The 15,541-nt window shown below is 39.9% G+C and overlaps 1 protein-coding gene across 2 annotated transcripts in view; it reads right to left on the bottom strand.

Moving 5' to 3' along the window:
• Window positions 1-3,180: 3,180 nt before the first annotated feature.
• mon2 (MON2 homolog, regulator of endosome-to-Golgi trafficking) overlaps window positions 3,181-15,541 on the bottom strand; it is a 97,943-nt gene continuing 85,582 nt past the window's right edge. The window contains exons 28-35 of one of the 2 annotated variants that reach the window (XM_055650667.1): window positions 15,440-15,457; window positions 10,984-11,112; window positions 10,505-10,695; window positions 8,930-8,990; window positions 8,246-8,369; window positions 7,593-7,800; window positions 6,488-6,570; window positions 3,181-4,190 (exon numbers count right to left, since the gene is read on the bottom strand). In XM_055650667.1, coding sequence (XP_055506642.1) covers window positions 4,027-4,190; window positions 6,488-6,570; window positions 7,593-7,800; window positions 8,246-8,369; window positions 8,930-8,990; window positions 10,505-10,695; window positions 10,984-11,112; window positions 15,440-15,457 — 978 coding nt within the window. In that variant the 3' untranslated portion in view covers window positions 3,181-4,026. The remainder of the gene's footprint in view (window positions 4,191-6,487; window positions 6,571-7,592; window positions 7,801-8,245; window positions 8,370-8,929; window positions 8,991-10,504; window positions 10,696-10,983; window positions 11,113-15,439; window positions 15,458-15,541) is intronic. The other variant, XM_055650668.1, reaches the window with a different exon arrangement.

Genomic DNA, 15,541 nt, shown 5'->3' on the forward strand with positions numbered 1-15,541 from the left:
TTTTCAGCTCCCATTATCTTTAATTGTCCTTCTCTGTATGTTCACTCCAATTATTAGAGCTAAGCTTTCCTATTTCAATAGCTTTATTGATTTTGCTGCTTCACATTCCAAATTTCTCCACATTGTGAAATGAAGATAATTAATTATTTACTTCTCCACTTATTTTAACTCAACCCTCACTACTCTGCACTTTAGGTTCTTTACCTGCTCTTCAGAAATCACTCCAGTGAACTGAATCTTTCATTTTGCAATACACAACCAAACCTTGTGTCTAATCTATGTCAAGTTGGCCCACCACTCACATGTAATGAAAGATAACATTCATTGAGGATTTTGTTAAAAGGCAGAAGCAAGAAATCCAAAACAAAAGCAGAAAATGTTGGAAACAGGAGTTCAGGCAGCACCTGTGGAAAGAGAAACAGTTAAAGTTTCAAAAACTAACAGGAGAGGTTCTAGGGATATATAAATAGAAAGAGGGTGGCTGAGGTGAATGTGGAACCTATAGAGAATGAGGCTAGTGAATTAATAATAGTAAAGAAAGTGAGAGTAGAAACACAAGAGGCTGCAGATGCTGGAATTGTGAGCAGAAAACATAATTTATATTAATGGCCTGGAAGAAGCAAGGTTTCCAAATGTGCCGATGATACAAAAATAAGGCATTTTGTGATAAGGATAATGAGATACTGCAACAGGATATAGATCAGCGTACGTGGACAAAAGACTAGCAAAATGGAGTTTAATCTGGGGAAGTGCAAGTTCACTTCGGGTCAAGACCCTTCTTCAGACTGAAGAAGGGTCTCGACCCGAAACATCACCCATTCATTCTCTCCAGAGACGCTGCCTATGACGCTGAGTTACTCCAGCATTTTGTGTCTACCTTTGATTTAAACTAGCATATGCAGTTCTTTTTTACACAGTTCCAATGATGTGGTGGCTTTAGATCATACTTACATCTTTCATTGCTAATGTACAATGCATGGCTCACTGACTGTCGAGCAAGTCATGGTTTTAAACACTAAGTGACAGGGACAGCTTTCTGCAATCAACTCTATTATTAAACTACAGTGCCCTCCATAATGTTTGGGACAAAGATTATTTGCCTCTGTACTCCACAATTTGAGGTTTGTAGTAGAAAATGTAGTAGACTTGTTTATACATGGTCCCCCCCATTTCAGGGCACCATAATGTTTGGGACACATGGCTTCACAGGTGTTTGTAATTACTCAGGTGTGTTTGCCTCCTTAATGCAGGTATAAGAGAGCTCTCAGCACCCAGTCTTTCCTCCAATCTTTCCATCACCTTTGGAAACCTTTATTGATGTTTATCAGCATGAGGACTAAACTTGTGCCAATGAAAGTCAAAGAAGCCATTATGAGACTGAGAAACAACAATAAAACTGTTAGAGACATCAGCCGAACATTAGGGTTACCAAAATCAATTGTTTGGAACATAATTAAGAAGAAAGAGAGCACTGGTGAGCTTATTAAACGCAAAGGGACTGGCAGGCCAAGGAAGACCTCCACAGCTGATGACAGAAGTCTCTCTATAATAAAGAAAAATCTCCAAACATCTGTCCAACAGATCAGAAACACTCTTCAGGAGTGGATTTGTCAATGACCCCACTGTCCGCAGAAGCCTTCATGAACAGAAATACAGAGGCTACACTGCAAGATGCAAACCACTGGCTAGCCACAAAGATAGGTGGCCAGGCTAGTTTGCAAAAAGTACTTAAAAGAGAAATCACAGTTCTGGAAAAAGGTCTTATGGACAGATGAGACTAAGATTAACATATATCAGAGTGAATGTATGGGCAAAGTATGGAGGAGAGAAGGAACTGGCCAAAATCCAAAGCATACCACCTCATCTGTGAAACACGGTGGTGGGGGTGTTATGGCCTGGGCATGTATGGTTGCTTAAGGTACTGGCTCACTGATCTTCATTGATGATACAACTGCTGAGGGTCATAGCATAATTAATTCTGAAGTGTATAGACACATCCTATCTGCTCAAGTTCAAACATATGCCTCAAAACTCAATGGCCAGCAAGACAATGATCCCAAACATACTGCTAAAGCAACAAAGGAGTTTTTCAAAGCTAAAAAATGGTCAATTCTTGAGTAGCCAAGTCAATCACCTGATCTGAACCCAATTGAGCATGCCTTTTATATGCTGAAGAGAAAACTGACCCCCAAAACAAGCATCAGTTAAAGATGGTTGCAATACAGGCCTGCCAGAGCATCACCAGAGAAGACACTGGTGATATCCATGAATCGCCGACTTCAAGCAGTCATTGCATGCAAAAGATATGCAACAAAATACTAACCGTGTCTACTTTCATTTACATGACATTGCTGTGTCCCAAATATTATGGTGCCCTAAATGGGAGGACTATGTACAAACACTGTTGAAATTTCTACATGGTGAAACCAAAATGTGTTAAAATGGCCTTTATTAAAATCTGACAATGTGCACTTTAACCACATGTGATTTTTTTTCTATTACAAATCTCAAATTGTTGAGTACAGAGGCAAATAAATAATGATGGGTCTTTGTCCCAAACATTACGGAGGGCACTGTAGCTAGTGCCGCATAGATTTTGCAGAAACAACTTGAGTTCTTGACTACAAATCAAAAAAAACTAATTTCACTTTGTGTTAATTACAACAGCACTGCAGATGTGGCTGATGGGAGGTAAAGGAGCTGAAGACAATATGGTGACACCACAAGGTATTAAATGGAAGAAGCCACTTTTTCCATGACTGGAGTTGCCGGATGAATCATCCACTGAACAGAAGATCCTACAGGTCCTTTTAGAAAATGATATTGTAGATATCTGCACTATTAAATATAAATAAGCACTGTAAATGCAAACAAAGATTGTACAATTTACCCAAGGAATGCTATTTGGATCTAATTAGTTAACAGTAATCAAGTTGAACAGCATATTTAATTGTACAAATGTATCTTTTATATTACTTCAGACAAAAATAGATTTAAAACTACAGTATGTACAAAAGCAGCTTTAAAAGATTTGTACATTGTGTATTGTGTAAATGTCTATGGAAAAAATGTGATAGGCTAACAAGGTAAGCATTGCAGTTGGAATCAAGTTATTTACAGCTCCAAGCTTGTGTCAGTTTGGAAGATTAAACTTAGAAAGTAGGGATCTAAAACACTCCCTCCAAATATTAGTTTTATTTCAGGGCACAAAGACAGTTTGTAATGTACAGCTGTAATTGGAATAAACTGTATTCCAGCGGGAAAATCACAATTCGAGCACAACAGTGTCAAGTACCAAATATTTTCCAATAAACACTTCTTAAAAAAAATTGTCAGATTAAAAATAATTTACATAATATTAATACTGACATGGAAGGTGGAGAATAACAAACAGAAACTATGTAAAGAACTCATTATTGAGCACTGCAGTGTGCTGATGCACCGAATCTCTTCAAACTATCACAGGAAAAGGTCACACTCTGAAACAGAAGTGGACAATTTATTTTACACACAAGTACATAATTTCCCTTTACTTTGGAAAGGCTGGTCACACATGACATGGAATGTTATGGTACTCACTTGCATATAGGTCTGAGCACATATTTAGTACCTTTAAAAAGTGTACCAAATGCCAGCCTCTTTCTCAAATATATGACGTTGAATATATATCTTATTTAATTACATCAGCAACATTTTTAAACACAAACTGTACACATACCCTCCCTCAAACACTTTTCATATCACTGCACCAGATTTAGGTTGGTTAACTAAAAACAAAACCCCTGGCCAGCTTAACTAAAAAATGGTGGGGCAACTACACAACTTATTTCTTCTATGCATTTCTAATAAACCCAATGGTCAGTAAGATTTGCATCCAAACAAGGCCCCTGATTGTTATTCAGTCCAGTCTGCACATGAAGATCTTTACATTCAATTATGCTCCAGACCGTTACCCATTGTGCTCTGGTAAGTAAACTGTCGAAGCCAACATTTAATAGTCCTGTAGATGCGGCAATTTCATATTTGTCAAGACTCTCCGTTTTGTACTTTAGCTACAGGTGGCTGCAGAAAATCTTTAAACGGAACTAATGCCTCTTTCAAAGCCGAGCAAACTTCAGAGGAAGTGCAGGTAATACATTCAACTAATGTTGGATATAAGGCAATCACTTGCGACCACGTGTTGGTGTCAACTGTAATGACAAAACACAACAAAGTAAAACTTGGCACATATAATAAAATTCAGAAAAAATGAATAAATGTAGGTTCTCCTTCAGAGAAAATGCTTAGCACATGTCCTCGTCATAAACAATATACCGTTTAATCAAAGAGACAAGAGGCAGACGTCACAGCCATGCAACCTATCTAGGACCTGGCACGTTAAGATTCTCATAAAACGATACCGTATAAAAATAACGTCCTGGGCTCACTATGTCCACGCTGACCATCAGGGACTTATTTCTACTAATTCTATTTACCAGCATTTGGTCCTTGGTCTGCTATGCCACATGCTTCATTTGTTTGTCTGTGCACTATGCAATGTGGTAACAGTATCCCCACCCCCTCAGGCACTGTGTTCCAACTACACCAGTGAAGCTCACCTCCCTGTATGTGTTGAGAAGTCCACTTAACATGTGACAGGTTAGAACTGGCTCAGGAACGGTGCATGTTTATTTGTAAACAAGATACCCTAACATTTAAAAAAATCTCCTGCTCATTTCTCTTGTGAAAGATCTATCAAGGGTGGAAAATACCAGCCTTGTAGAAGTTAATTTCAAATCCCACCTTGGTTAATTTGTGAACCTGAGACATGGACTATTAGCAGCAGCGGAGATGCCACCAATGCTACATTTGTAATATTCTGCAAATCCATGGGCATCCATTCTCTCCCAAACATAGTGACCCTATACACACTTATTTGGCTCCAATGGGCTGACCCAGGGCTTCACATCCCAAATCCAGATTCCCAAAACACACACTGTTCCGAGCTCCATCACAATAGGAAGTTACCAGTTGATCATTCCAAGGACGTTGTCAAACTTCTGCTCTTATCACATGACCTTATGAGGAAACAGCTGGATCCTATCACAACTCCACAAAGATCCCTTAAGAAGTGTAGCTTTGGAAGGGTGACTGATCCAAGAGTGGAGCCATCATCTGTGTCGTGCTTGCAATGAAACTCCCCAGTTATACCTGAACAATTGTCCTTCAAGACATTTGCTTCACTAGATTATTTCATGGAATTTCCTTCTGGTTGATTAATCCATGGATCATTATTACATTAAAACAGAACATTTCATATAATATGTACTTGTTCATTTTTCACCTTGATTCATTTCATGTTTTTAGAGAATCTGATTATATGTAGGAATCCAAATGAACAGTATCTTTTTTATACTGTCAGAAAGTTGACATTTTTCAACCACTTTAGCTGCACAGAATGCCAGATTGCATCGCAGCATGTTAAAACCACACAAGGTTGAGTTATTGTTAACATTAATTTAATAAATTCAAACTTGCGTGCAAGAAAAAAAAAAACAAGTCAAGCAAAACAAATGTAATCTTTCAGATGTTACATAAACTTTGACTTCACTCAAAATGCAACTTGGTGCTGAAGAGGCTCTACTAGAAAGGTTGGTAAAGGCTGATTCAATATTAACTTTCAAGGAAATGGGATACAACCTTGAAAAAGGAACTTGTTTCAAAGACAAAGATGACGAGCAGGATTGGGATTCACTGGATAGTTCAGAATCCAGTAAATTGGGTTGAATGGTCTCTTCCAATTTTATTTGACTTTAGGCAATTAAATCTGAATTTAATGAGCATATGATCTTAATAACTTTTATCTGAATGTTTAGTATGTAATAATTGGCCAGAACCTACTGGGAAATGCTGGGCTGTTCCATGCCAAATCGTCATCATTCTGTGTCCCGAGGCTAATCTCCATCAGCATCGATAAATTTGGAAATCCTATGTATATGTGGATATTTTTTGGCTGAGCCTCATTGATGATTCCCTTCTGTGTTCCGATGTAGACTCCGCTTTGAATGCATGGAGCAGCCCATTGAACCCATCAGATACACATTGGACCCATGACTGGTCAGATCTGGGTCATTAACAGCGCACCTTTATTTGAATGGAAAGCAAGATGCCCAAGCACTTGTAAACTCTTCTGCTCATTTCTCTTGAGAAAGATCTCCCAGGGGTGGAAAATACTTGCCTTGCAGAAGTCACTTTCATATCCCACCTTGGTTAATATGTGAACTGAATTCAATACACCAGCTACGTCATCACAGCCAGCAGCCTGCAAAATCCCTGCTGATTCACAAATAGTCTTCTGGGAGGGAAACCAGACACCTCAGCCACAACTCAGAATACAAAGCACGGCAGTCTTAATGCCCGCCAAAATAAACTCAGAACAGAGGTTGGCAATAAATCTAGTATTTCTCCGCACTGTCTGTAATTCTGAGAAAATAATTTAAACAATTACCATTTTCAGGCTTTGTTTTCTTAAGTGAATCCATAAGTGTACTGATTGCTTTCAAAACAAAAACTATTTCTGTCACTCGTTGCCTGTATTTAGAAGAAAAGACCAGGTTACATACTCATTAAAGGAGTACACATGAATTATTTAAATAAATACACTACAAATTTCCATGGCATAAAATTAATGCTTTTCTGATTATTGAACACTGGCCACACGATGGCAGCATTTCTTCATTTTTTTTTACCATAAAATACTTCAGTTAAGGTCTTCTGTTATGCAGACAGCAATTCAACTCAAACCATGGAAATATTATCTGTACGTATTTAAAAAAAATCCCGAGTAGCTATAACCCAAGTGACAAACCCAAGGACTGGACTGGTGGAACAGCTCGGGATCCTGCTCTTTCATTTTCTATATTGCAGGCAACCTCTTTGTTAGGAATCAGAAATTTATACTTAAGAAATTCACAAAATTTACATTTATAGAAATCACCACCAAAACAATCTGCCTGCACATGATCCATATCCCTCCATATCTATGTGCCTATCTAAAAGCCTCTTAAATGTCACGATTATATTAACAGTAGTGGATACAAATTCTATCAACCGTTAACATGTATGTCTTTAAATTTTACCAAGAACATTGATACATAGCAATAACGCGTTGAAATACAATTCTCCTTTCAACAGAGTTGAACAAGTGTACAGAATCATGAGAGAAATAGATTGTGTAGACGGACAGAATCTTTTGCTCAGAGTAGGGGAATCAAGAACTAGAGGACGAAGGTTTAGAGGGGAGGGGAGGGAAAGATTTAATAAAACCCAAGGGGTGACTTTTTAACACAAAGGGTGGTGGGTGTATGGAACGAGCTGCCGGAGGAACTAGTTGAGGCAGGTACTATCGCAACGTTTAAGAAACATTTAGACAGGTACATGGATAGGACAGGTTTAGAGGGATATGGGCCAAATGCAGGCCGGTGGGACTAGTGTGGATGGGACATGTTGGTCAGTGTGGGTGAGTTGGGCCGCAGGGCTTGTTCCCATGATGTATAACTCTATAGAAATAGTGCTTCATGAGATTCAAGTAATATTAGCAATGTCATTCTAACCTTGGTAGAGGACATCGTCCACTCAACCTCTCATCTTCAATGTACCGATGCAACACATCTTGCGACCTCTTTAAGAGGACAGCCAAAGCCATGCGAGAAATATAACCCTCCTGAGGAGTTGTCACCTTATTGCTGAAGGAAAACTGAAGCAGTGTTTCAAAGCAGACTTTAGAAAACTCTTCTCTCATTCGAATGTCAATTTCTGCCTCTGGAGAAGAGAGAAAGCAGTTACTCCCATCAGTATGTTTTCACGTTCATCAGATCCGTCTCAAAGTCACTGATCACACACAAAACTTCTATTTATTGTATGCAAATTATTACTACCATAACATGTCGAGAACCACACCAGGTTTTCTCCCGGTGATCTAATTTCCTCCCACACTCCAAAGACGTACAGGTTTGTAGGTTAATTGTCCCGAGTGTGTAGGAAAGTGCTGGTTGTCATGGTGATCGCTGGTCAGCTTGGACTCAGTGGGCCAAAGGGTCTGGTTCTGCACTCTCTCTAAACTTTCTTAAGATACTCAAGTCCTTATTTTACGTGAGATCATTTACACGACCTGTAATTTACTGTTGTGGGTATTTTCTACAAGTTTTCTTCCAGTTTCTCATTTCTTTCTGCCCGACTCATGAATATCACTATCATTGTGACCTACCTGTGAATGATGTTGACTGAGAATGGATCGAACCTTTGTTTAGCATTGTCATTATCTGGCCAACAAATTCCTTTGGGATGAAGTTTGCATATGGCAAGATATCTGTGCTGATAAGCTGTACAACCTAAAATGAATTACAAAAACAATATAAATATTATGTATTGAATAAACAGTGGTAATTCCACAGAAATGTTTTGTTCAATTTAGGACCGAGGCTGCTGGGAGTGGAGAGGGAACCGGGGTCAAGCCAACTGCGCCCTCGAGATTGGCCTCGAGAGGCACCCCCATGGAACAAAGGTGGATGGTCGAGGAGAGGGACATTGGTTCGTAGTGGACCTGCACGTCCGAGGGAAGGTGATGGTTGGTGGCCAACAGCAGCCTGGGGCTTGCCTGAATTGGGCACTGCTCATAACAACTGGAGCGTGGACTGGACTTGGAAAATGGAGCCAAAACATGGCGCCGCTTGCATGCCGGCTCAGTGGACTATTTCTCTACAATTGCTAATTGGGGATGGTATGGTGATACTCCACTGAACTGTTCATAAGAAAATAATTTTGCTGTGTGTTTGCACTTCGTACATGTGACAATAAAGCACCATTGAACCAATGTAAGCACATGTATTCAAATCTACACACGTTTTAATATATTCAAAATTTACTGACATATATAAAACTAAACTCTCACCTCAACGTCTATATTCTCATTCTTCTCAAATTCTTGAATAGAGAGATTATCTGGGGGTGAGCTGTGAAATAAAATGAGTATGACTATTAGCGACAGTGTAATGATCATTTACATGATCACAGCACATAGAAACAGTACAACACAGGAACAGGTCTTTAAGCCCACAATGTCTGTGCTGAACATGATGCGAAGATGAACCCTTATCTGCATTCACATAATCCCAATCCCTCAATATCCATATACCCATCCAAGTCTCGTCAATGCCCCTATCATATTTGCCCCAACCACTAACCCTGGCAACATGTTCTAGGCACTCATCATCCTTTAAAAAAACTTGCCATGCACATTTTTTAACTTTGCCTCTCTCACCTTAAAAGATATGCCCTCTAGTATTTGATATTTCCATCCTGGGAAAATGACTCCGACTGCCCATCCCATCCAACCCAATTTGACAACTTTCTATTAAACGAAGACAGAATCTTCAGCAAAATGCAATCTGCTGGAGTAACTCAGCAGGTCAGAAAACGTATGTGGAGGGAATGTATAGATGACATTTCAGATCGGGACTCTTCTTCAGTCTGAAGAGTCCCAACCTGAAACATGCCTGTTGATTCTGCCTGACTGCATCCTATTTATGAATTGACCTTCAGTGCAAATTGAATAACTGAATTTAGAAATATTTGGGTGGACAGACTGTGAATTATGGAAGTTTGTATCATGTGGAAACTAATGCAGAATAACTATTTACATACAATATAAATTTAGTATTTTGTTATTATGTAATCTGGAAGACTGAAAACTATCTACAATTAATTTATTGATCATGTCAATCAATCATGGACTTATAGTTTTGACGAAGGCAAGTGCTGTAAATGTTTGCAATCAGCAAGGTCTTAGAAAAGTAAATGAAAAGGAAAATGTATCTTTATGTTAGACACAAAATGCTGGAGTAACAGCTCAGTGGGTCAGGCAACATCTCTGGAGAAAATGTATGGGTGACTTTTCAGTTTGGGACCCTTCTTCAGACTGTAGAGTGGTCCCGACCTGAAACATCACACATCCTTTTTCTCCAAAGATGCTGCCTGACCTGCTGAGTTACTCTAGCATTTTGTGTCTATCTTCGGTATATACCAGCATCTGCAGTTCATTTCTACACATATATCTTTATGGTATTGGCTGACTATCAAAGAGGACCAGAAGAATGCTTTTAAAAAAAATAAAAAGTACATCATAAAGACCCTTACTTCCAATTAGGAAAGTTGACAAAAGATTTAATCAATATTTCACCCAGGAGGGAACAGTTTATATAGACTAGGGCTCCCGGAGAGGAGCACTGACGCATCAGTTCATAACAGGGCCTTGGTAGGACTCAAAATAAGCTGTTAGGCACGTGACCTAACAAACGAGCCAGGTTATGTAACAGCCCAAGATCCAGCATGTTGTAAAGGCATAATCCAATCAGAGAATCACTGTTCAACATATTTTACCATACCATGTTTAGAATAATCTAAAGGATATGAAATGCAAAATGATTTTGAAACTGAATAGAAGTTCATATAATTTTAGTCTCTGCACCTTTTTGTAAACAAGAAGTCTTCAAATGTATTTGATAATTCCGGCCACATGGTGTCAAATTTTCTTGAGGAAGCATGCTGCCTAGCAACTGGAAGTCCAATAGAGAGCACTTTAAGAAGAGCGGAAACAGCCATTTTCCATGTGGTTTCCGATGGGCAGGCATACTTCAGGCTGAGAGGTATCCTCAACGTCTGATGAAAGAAATATAGTATAGTCATAGTCAGTCATACAGCATGGAATCAGGCCCTTTGGCCCAACTCATCCATGCCAACAAAATGTCCGTACAAGCTAATCCCATTTCCCCACACCCAGCCCATACCCCACTAAACTGTGCTATCCTGTGCAAGTGTTATTTAAATGTTGATATTGCAGCTGCCTCATTTTTATTTCATTCGGCAGCTCATTTTATGTACCCACCCCGATCCGTGAGAAAAAGGTAATAATGATAAACAATTTTAATTTATTTCAACAAAATTTACCTTGATGATTTTCTGAAGGACTTTTTCATTTACCACAGCTTTGTGACATGCTGTCTTCTGATATAAATCCACAACAACTTCTAACGACTTTTCAGCAAATGGTACATAATTCAAAGCTACCCATTCGGCCTGCATGAACACAGAGTTTACAACATTTAAAACACTAAAACGGGTAAATACATGATCCTGAAAAAGGCACTGTATAGTGAAGAGAACAGATTAATTTTGCTGGTTCACATGCAGTAAAATCACTGAAGAAACAGGGAGATAAAGAACTGAGTTTAAAGTTGCAGTATCGCTGTTCTTTAGACGTTCATACCTAGAAATTTCCTTTAGTTTGTGCCAAAATTCAAGCACAATTCCAATGTGTTCCTGTGCTTATATATATTTTTTGTTTAGTTTAGAGATAGAGCGTGGAAACAGGCCCTTCAGCATACAGAATCCCCAACGGCCAACATTCACCTAGTACACTAGTTCTATTCTACACACTAGGGACAATTTATCGAAGTCAATTAGCCGACAATCTTGCACGTCTTTGTAATGTGGGAGGAAACCGGAGCACCTGGAGAAAGCTCATGTGGTCACAGGGAGAACATACAAACTCCATATAGACAGCACACGAAGTCAGAATCGAACCCGGGTCTCTGGCGCTGTAAGGCAGCAGCTAGCTCTATTGCTGTGTCACAAATTTATTAAAACTAAAAGACTAAATTACTTGACTACAGTGAATCATTATAATTAATATTTCTATTTCCCCTCGTGCTAGTAGCTGAAGCATCACATAACGAATGAACATTAGGGTTGCTGTCCAAATTGTCGGAAGTTCAAGACCCAAACTCATTGACATAAGCATTCATAGAATATAGAACAGTACAGCGCAGGGGTGGACAATAAGGCCCTCAATGTTTGTGCCAAACATGATGTCAAATTTAACTGATCTCATCTGTCTGAACATGATCCATATCCCTCTATTCCCTGCACTTCCATGTAACCATTTAAGAGCCTCTTGAACACCACTATCATATCTTCCTCCATCACCTGGCAGTGTGTTCCAAGCCCCCGCTATTGCATAAAAAACATGCCCCACACATCTCCATTAAACTTTCCCCCTCTCAACCTCTAGTACTGGATATTTCCACCCGGTGGAAAGGTTCTGACTGTCTATCCATCATCTCCTGGCGGTCATTGATGGACCGACTGCGTACAGAGAAGACACTTCTGTAGCTTTGAGACCCGATAATCAGTGATCGTAGGGAAAATGGCCAATTACAAGGGAGATATCACTCATTCTCAAAAGTAAACAGAGCATTGGCAGCAGTGATTTTGTGCAGTGATGCCTCTTAATACTGCACAATAGAATAGGCAAGTTAGGCAGAACAGAGAAAGTTAGATAGAGCTCTAGGGCTGGTGGATTCAAAGGATATGGGGAGAAGGCAGGCATGGGTTATCAATTGGGGACGACCAGCCATGATCACAATGAATGGCGGTGCTGGCTCGAAGGGCCGTACAGCCTCCTCCTGCACCTATTTTCTATGTTTCTATGTAACATATCGGATAGCTGGGCCTGACTTGGCTCCCCCGACCTGCTCACTCACTATCGCTGATGTTATGGCTGACACTTGGACTACAATTGGCAAGTTGGTTCTAAGCATCACAACAGTTAATGTTCACCCACAATAAAGGCTTGCAATCAATTGATTTGCACCAACAATATACAAAAGGGTTTTACAAAAGTCATTTACAAAGGTGAAGTTTAAAAATAGTTGTAGATAATCCAATTACCAGTACCCAACGATCATTAGGGATAACTTTTGTGTAGGATTTAGTAATAGCTGTCTTGTCATCTGACTAAAACTGACTTGAGCTTTGCAGTTGATTAGTTGCAGAAGGTTCTTGCTGTTGACCTGCTCAGGAATGTGTGGGTGAACATATTTCAAACGACTGGTCTGTCAGATTTTAATATCTAGTGGCCTTTAAAGAGGACAAAAAAGACAAAATGCTTAACTCAAGAGTCAAACAGCATCTCTGGAGAACGTGGGTAAATGATGTTTTGGTTCGGGACTCTTCTTCAGACTTTGAGTCTGTAGAAGGGGCCTGACCCTAAGCTTCACCTGTCCACGTTCTCCAGAGATGCTGCCTGGCCAGCTGTGTTATTCCAGCATTTTATGTCTTTCAGTTTTTACTTCTAGCCTTTAAAGGGGAATGTCTCCTTTCAGTGATTTACAACTGAGAGATCACTGTAGTCCCCGTGAGATGCCACCAAGCAGCCTGTTTTGGGCACGCCACCACATTGAGCTCCGCCTCAGACCGTGTGTACTTTGAAAGCAACTTCAACCAAGTGCAGCCATATCAACAGTGATCTTTCCTCAGTTCAGCTCGGTGGTACATTGATGACTGTGGGGCACAGGGCTCCAGTGAGATCAGAAGAGGTGACCGCAGGGAAGTCAAGATGCAGCATTCAACTGACAGCTACCAGTCATATCCATGTACCCAGTGTTCATGCAATCAAGCTGTATACCTTGTTTCTATGCTACATCTCTGGTCTAGGAATAGATAACAGCGCTCCTAGAGGCATCAACAAATTCAGTGAGAGATCCCAAAACGTAGAAACAAAAATCTGCAGATGCTGGTTTATACAAAGATGGACACAAAGTGCTGGAGTATCTCAGTGGGTCAGGCAGCATCTCAGGAGGAGAAGGAAAGATAATATTTCAGGTCGGGACCGTTCAATGTGACCAAGGGTTCCAACCTGAAACATCACCTATCCATTTTCTCCAGAGATGCTGCCTGACCCACTGAATTACTCCATCACTTTGTGTCTAACATCAGTGAGAGATCTCTTTGCTCCGAGGTTGACGAAGCAACGATGCAGCTGGCTTAAAGAAATCCAACCCCATTGTCCCCAACTACACTCTCCCGACAAGAGACAGGGCCAGGACACTACATTCCAAGCAATCAAGAAGAAACACAATTCCACTGGAGAATGTTTATTAAAAGGGTCAGCTAACTCCAGTGATCTTTTAACTTTCTTTTGATTATAATTTCCTGCCACCCACCTGGTGGATAACTTTCTGGTGAGATGAAACTCAAAACTCCCTTTACCCAACTTGCCCTTCTTCAGGCATGTAACTAACTAATGAACCAGACAGTAAATGCCATGCACAAGAATGCTATCTTTCCCATTAGAGAAGACATCCCAGAGGTCAACACCAGAAAGACGATTCTTTAAAGGTGAAAAATAAATAGGGGACTGGAGGACCAGAGTGCAGATGCGGCATCACCTGAAATCAAGCTAAAAGGCAAAGATGAAAGTTAATGATAACAGCACCCAATTTATCTACATATTCCAAAGTGATTGTAGAGTTAAGAACCAACAGTGAGCTTTTATATTGTCAGTCATTCCCCTGTTTAGGTTTCAGTGGGACTGACCTTAAATGAATCCCTGTCCAAAGGCTATTGACATTAGTTGTAATGAAGTGTTAGTCTTCCAATAAATGGGAATCTCGCAGGTCCTGGTCACCCAGTCCATCAACCATAAGATCATGTGATAGTAGAATTATGCCATTCGGCCCATCAAGTCTACTCTGTCATTCAATCATGGCTCATCTATCTCTCCCTCCTAACCCCATTCTCCTGCCTTCTCCCCATAACTTCTGACACCCGCACTAATCAAGAATCTATCTATCTTTGCCTTAAATATATCCACTGACTTTGCCTCCACAGCCTTCTGCAGCAAAGAATTCCACAGATTCACCACCCCGACTAAGGAAATTCCTCAACTCCTTCCTAAAAGAACGTCCTTTAATTCTGAGGCTATGACCTAGAATCTCCCACAAGTGGAAACATCCTCTCCACATCCACTCTATCCAAGCCTTTCACTATTCTGTAAGTTTCAATGAGATCCTCCCTCAACTAAACTCCAGCGAATATAGGCCCAATGCCGTCAAACGTTCTTAACGCTCGTTAATAGCATCTGAAACTGGAAGAACTTAAGGGAGACTTCAGAACAAAGTCTTGAATGGACCGTAGTGAATAGTCCAATTACCAATTTCCAGACCTATTGAAGATTGTGACAATTAAGAACTGCACTGTTCCATTTTGGAGCATATGACAATAAAACATTCTTGACTCTTGAAGGATATATGCAACTGAAAAAAATCCGTACCATAAAACATGTTCATTTTAACGTGGAGGCAATTTTTTTATTTCTAGTTATTGAAGGCAGGTCATCTAAATTACAGTTTTAACAGCGTGACCTGATTTTAGATCAATAAAATTAAATTTAAATAGATCATCAGAAAAAGGACACTGCAGCTTTAAGAATCAGAAAAACTAGGAAGCAACGATTTGTGTTAATGGTGCACTGAGGCGGTCGGCATGCGGTTTTAAAGTGGGCAAAGGCCAAATTGAACAGGGTCAAATCAAAAATAACCTACTGGAGAGGCTTGAAACTTACCGGAGCAAATAGCTGAATCTATTACATATCCATCAGGTACAGAAGCAGCATAAACAGAATAAAAGAAGATCAGAATCATTATTAACACTTTGAAATGCAAAC

The sequence above is a fragment of the Leucoraja erinacea genome, chromosome 19 (genome assembly GCF_028641065.1).
Source record: "Leucoraja erinacea ecotype New England chromosome 19, Leri_hhj_1, whole genome shotgun sequence".
NCBI classification, from domain to species: Eukaryota; Metazoa; Chordata; class Chondrichthyes; order Rajiformes; family Rajidae; genus Leucoraja; species Leucoraja erinaceus.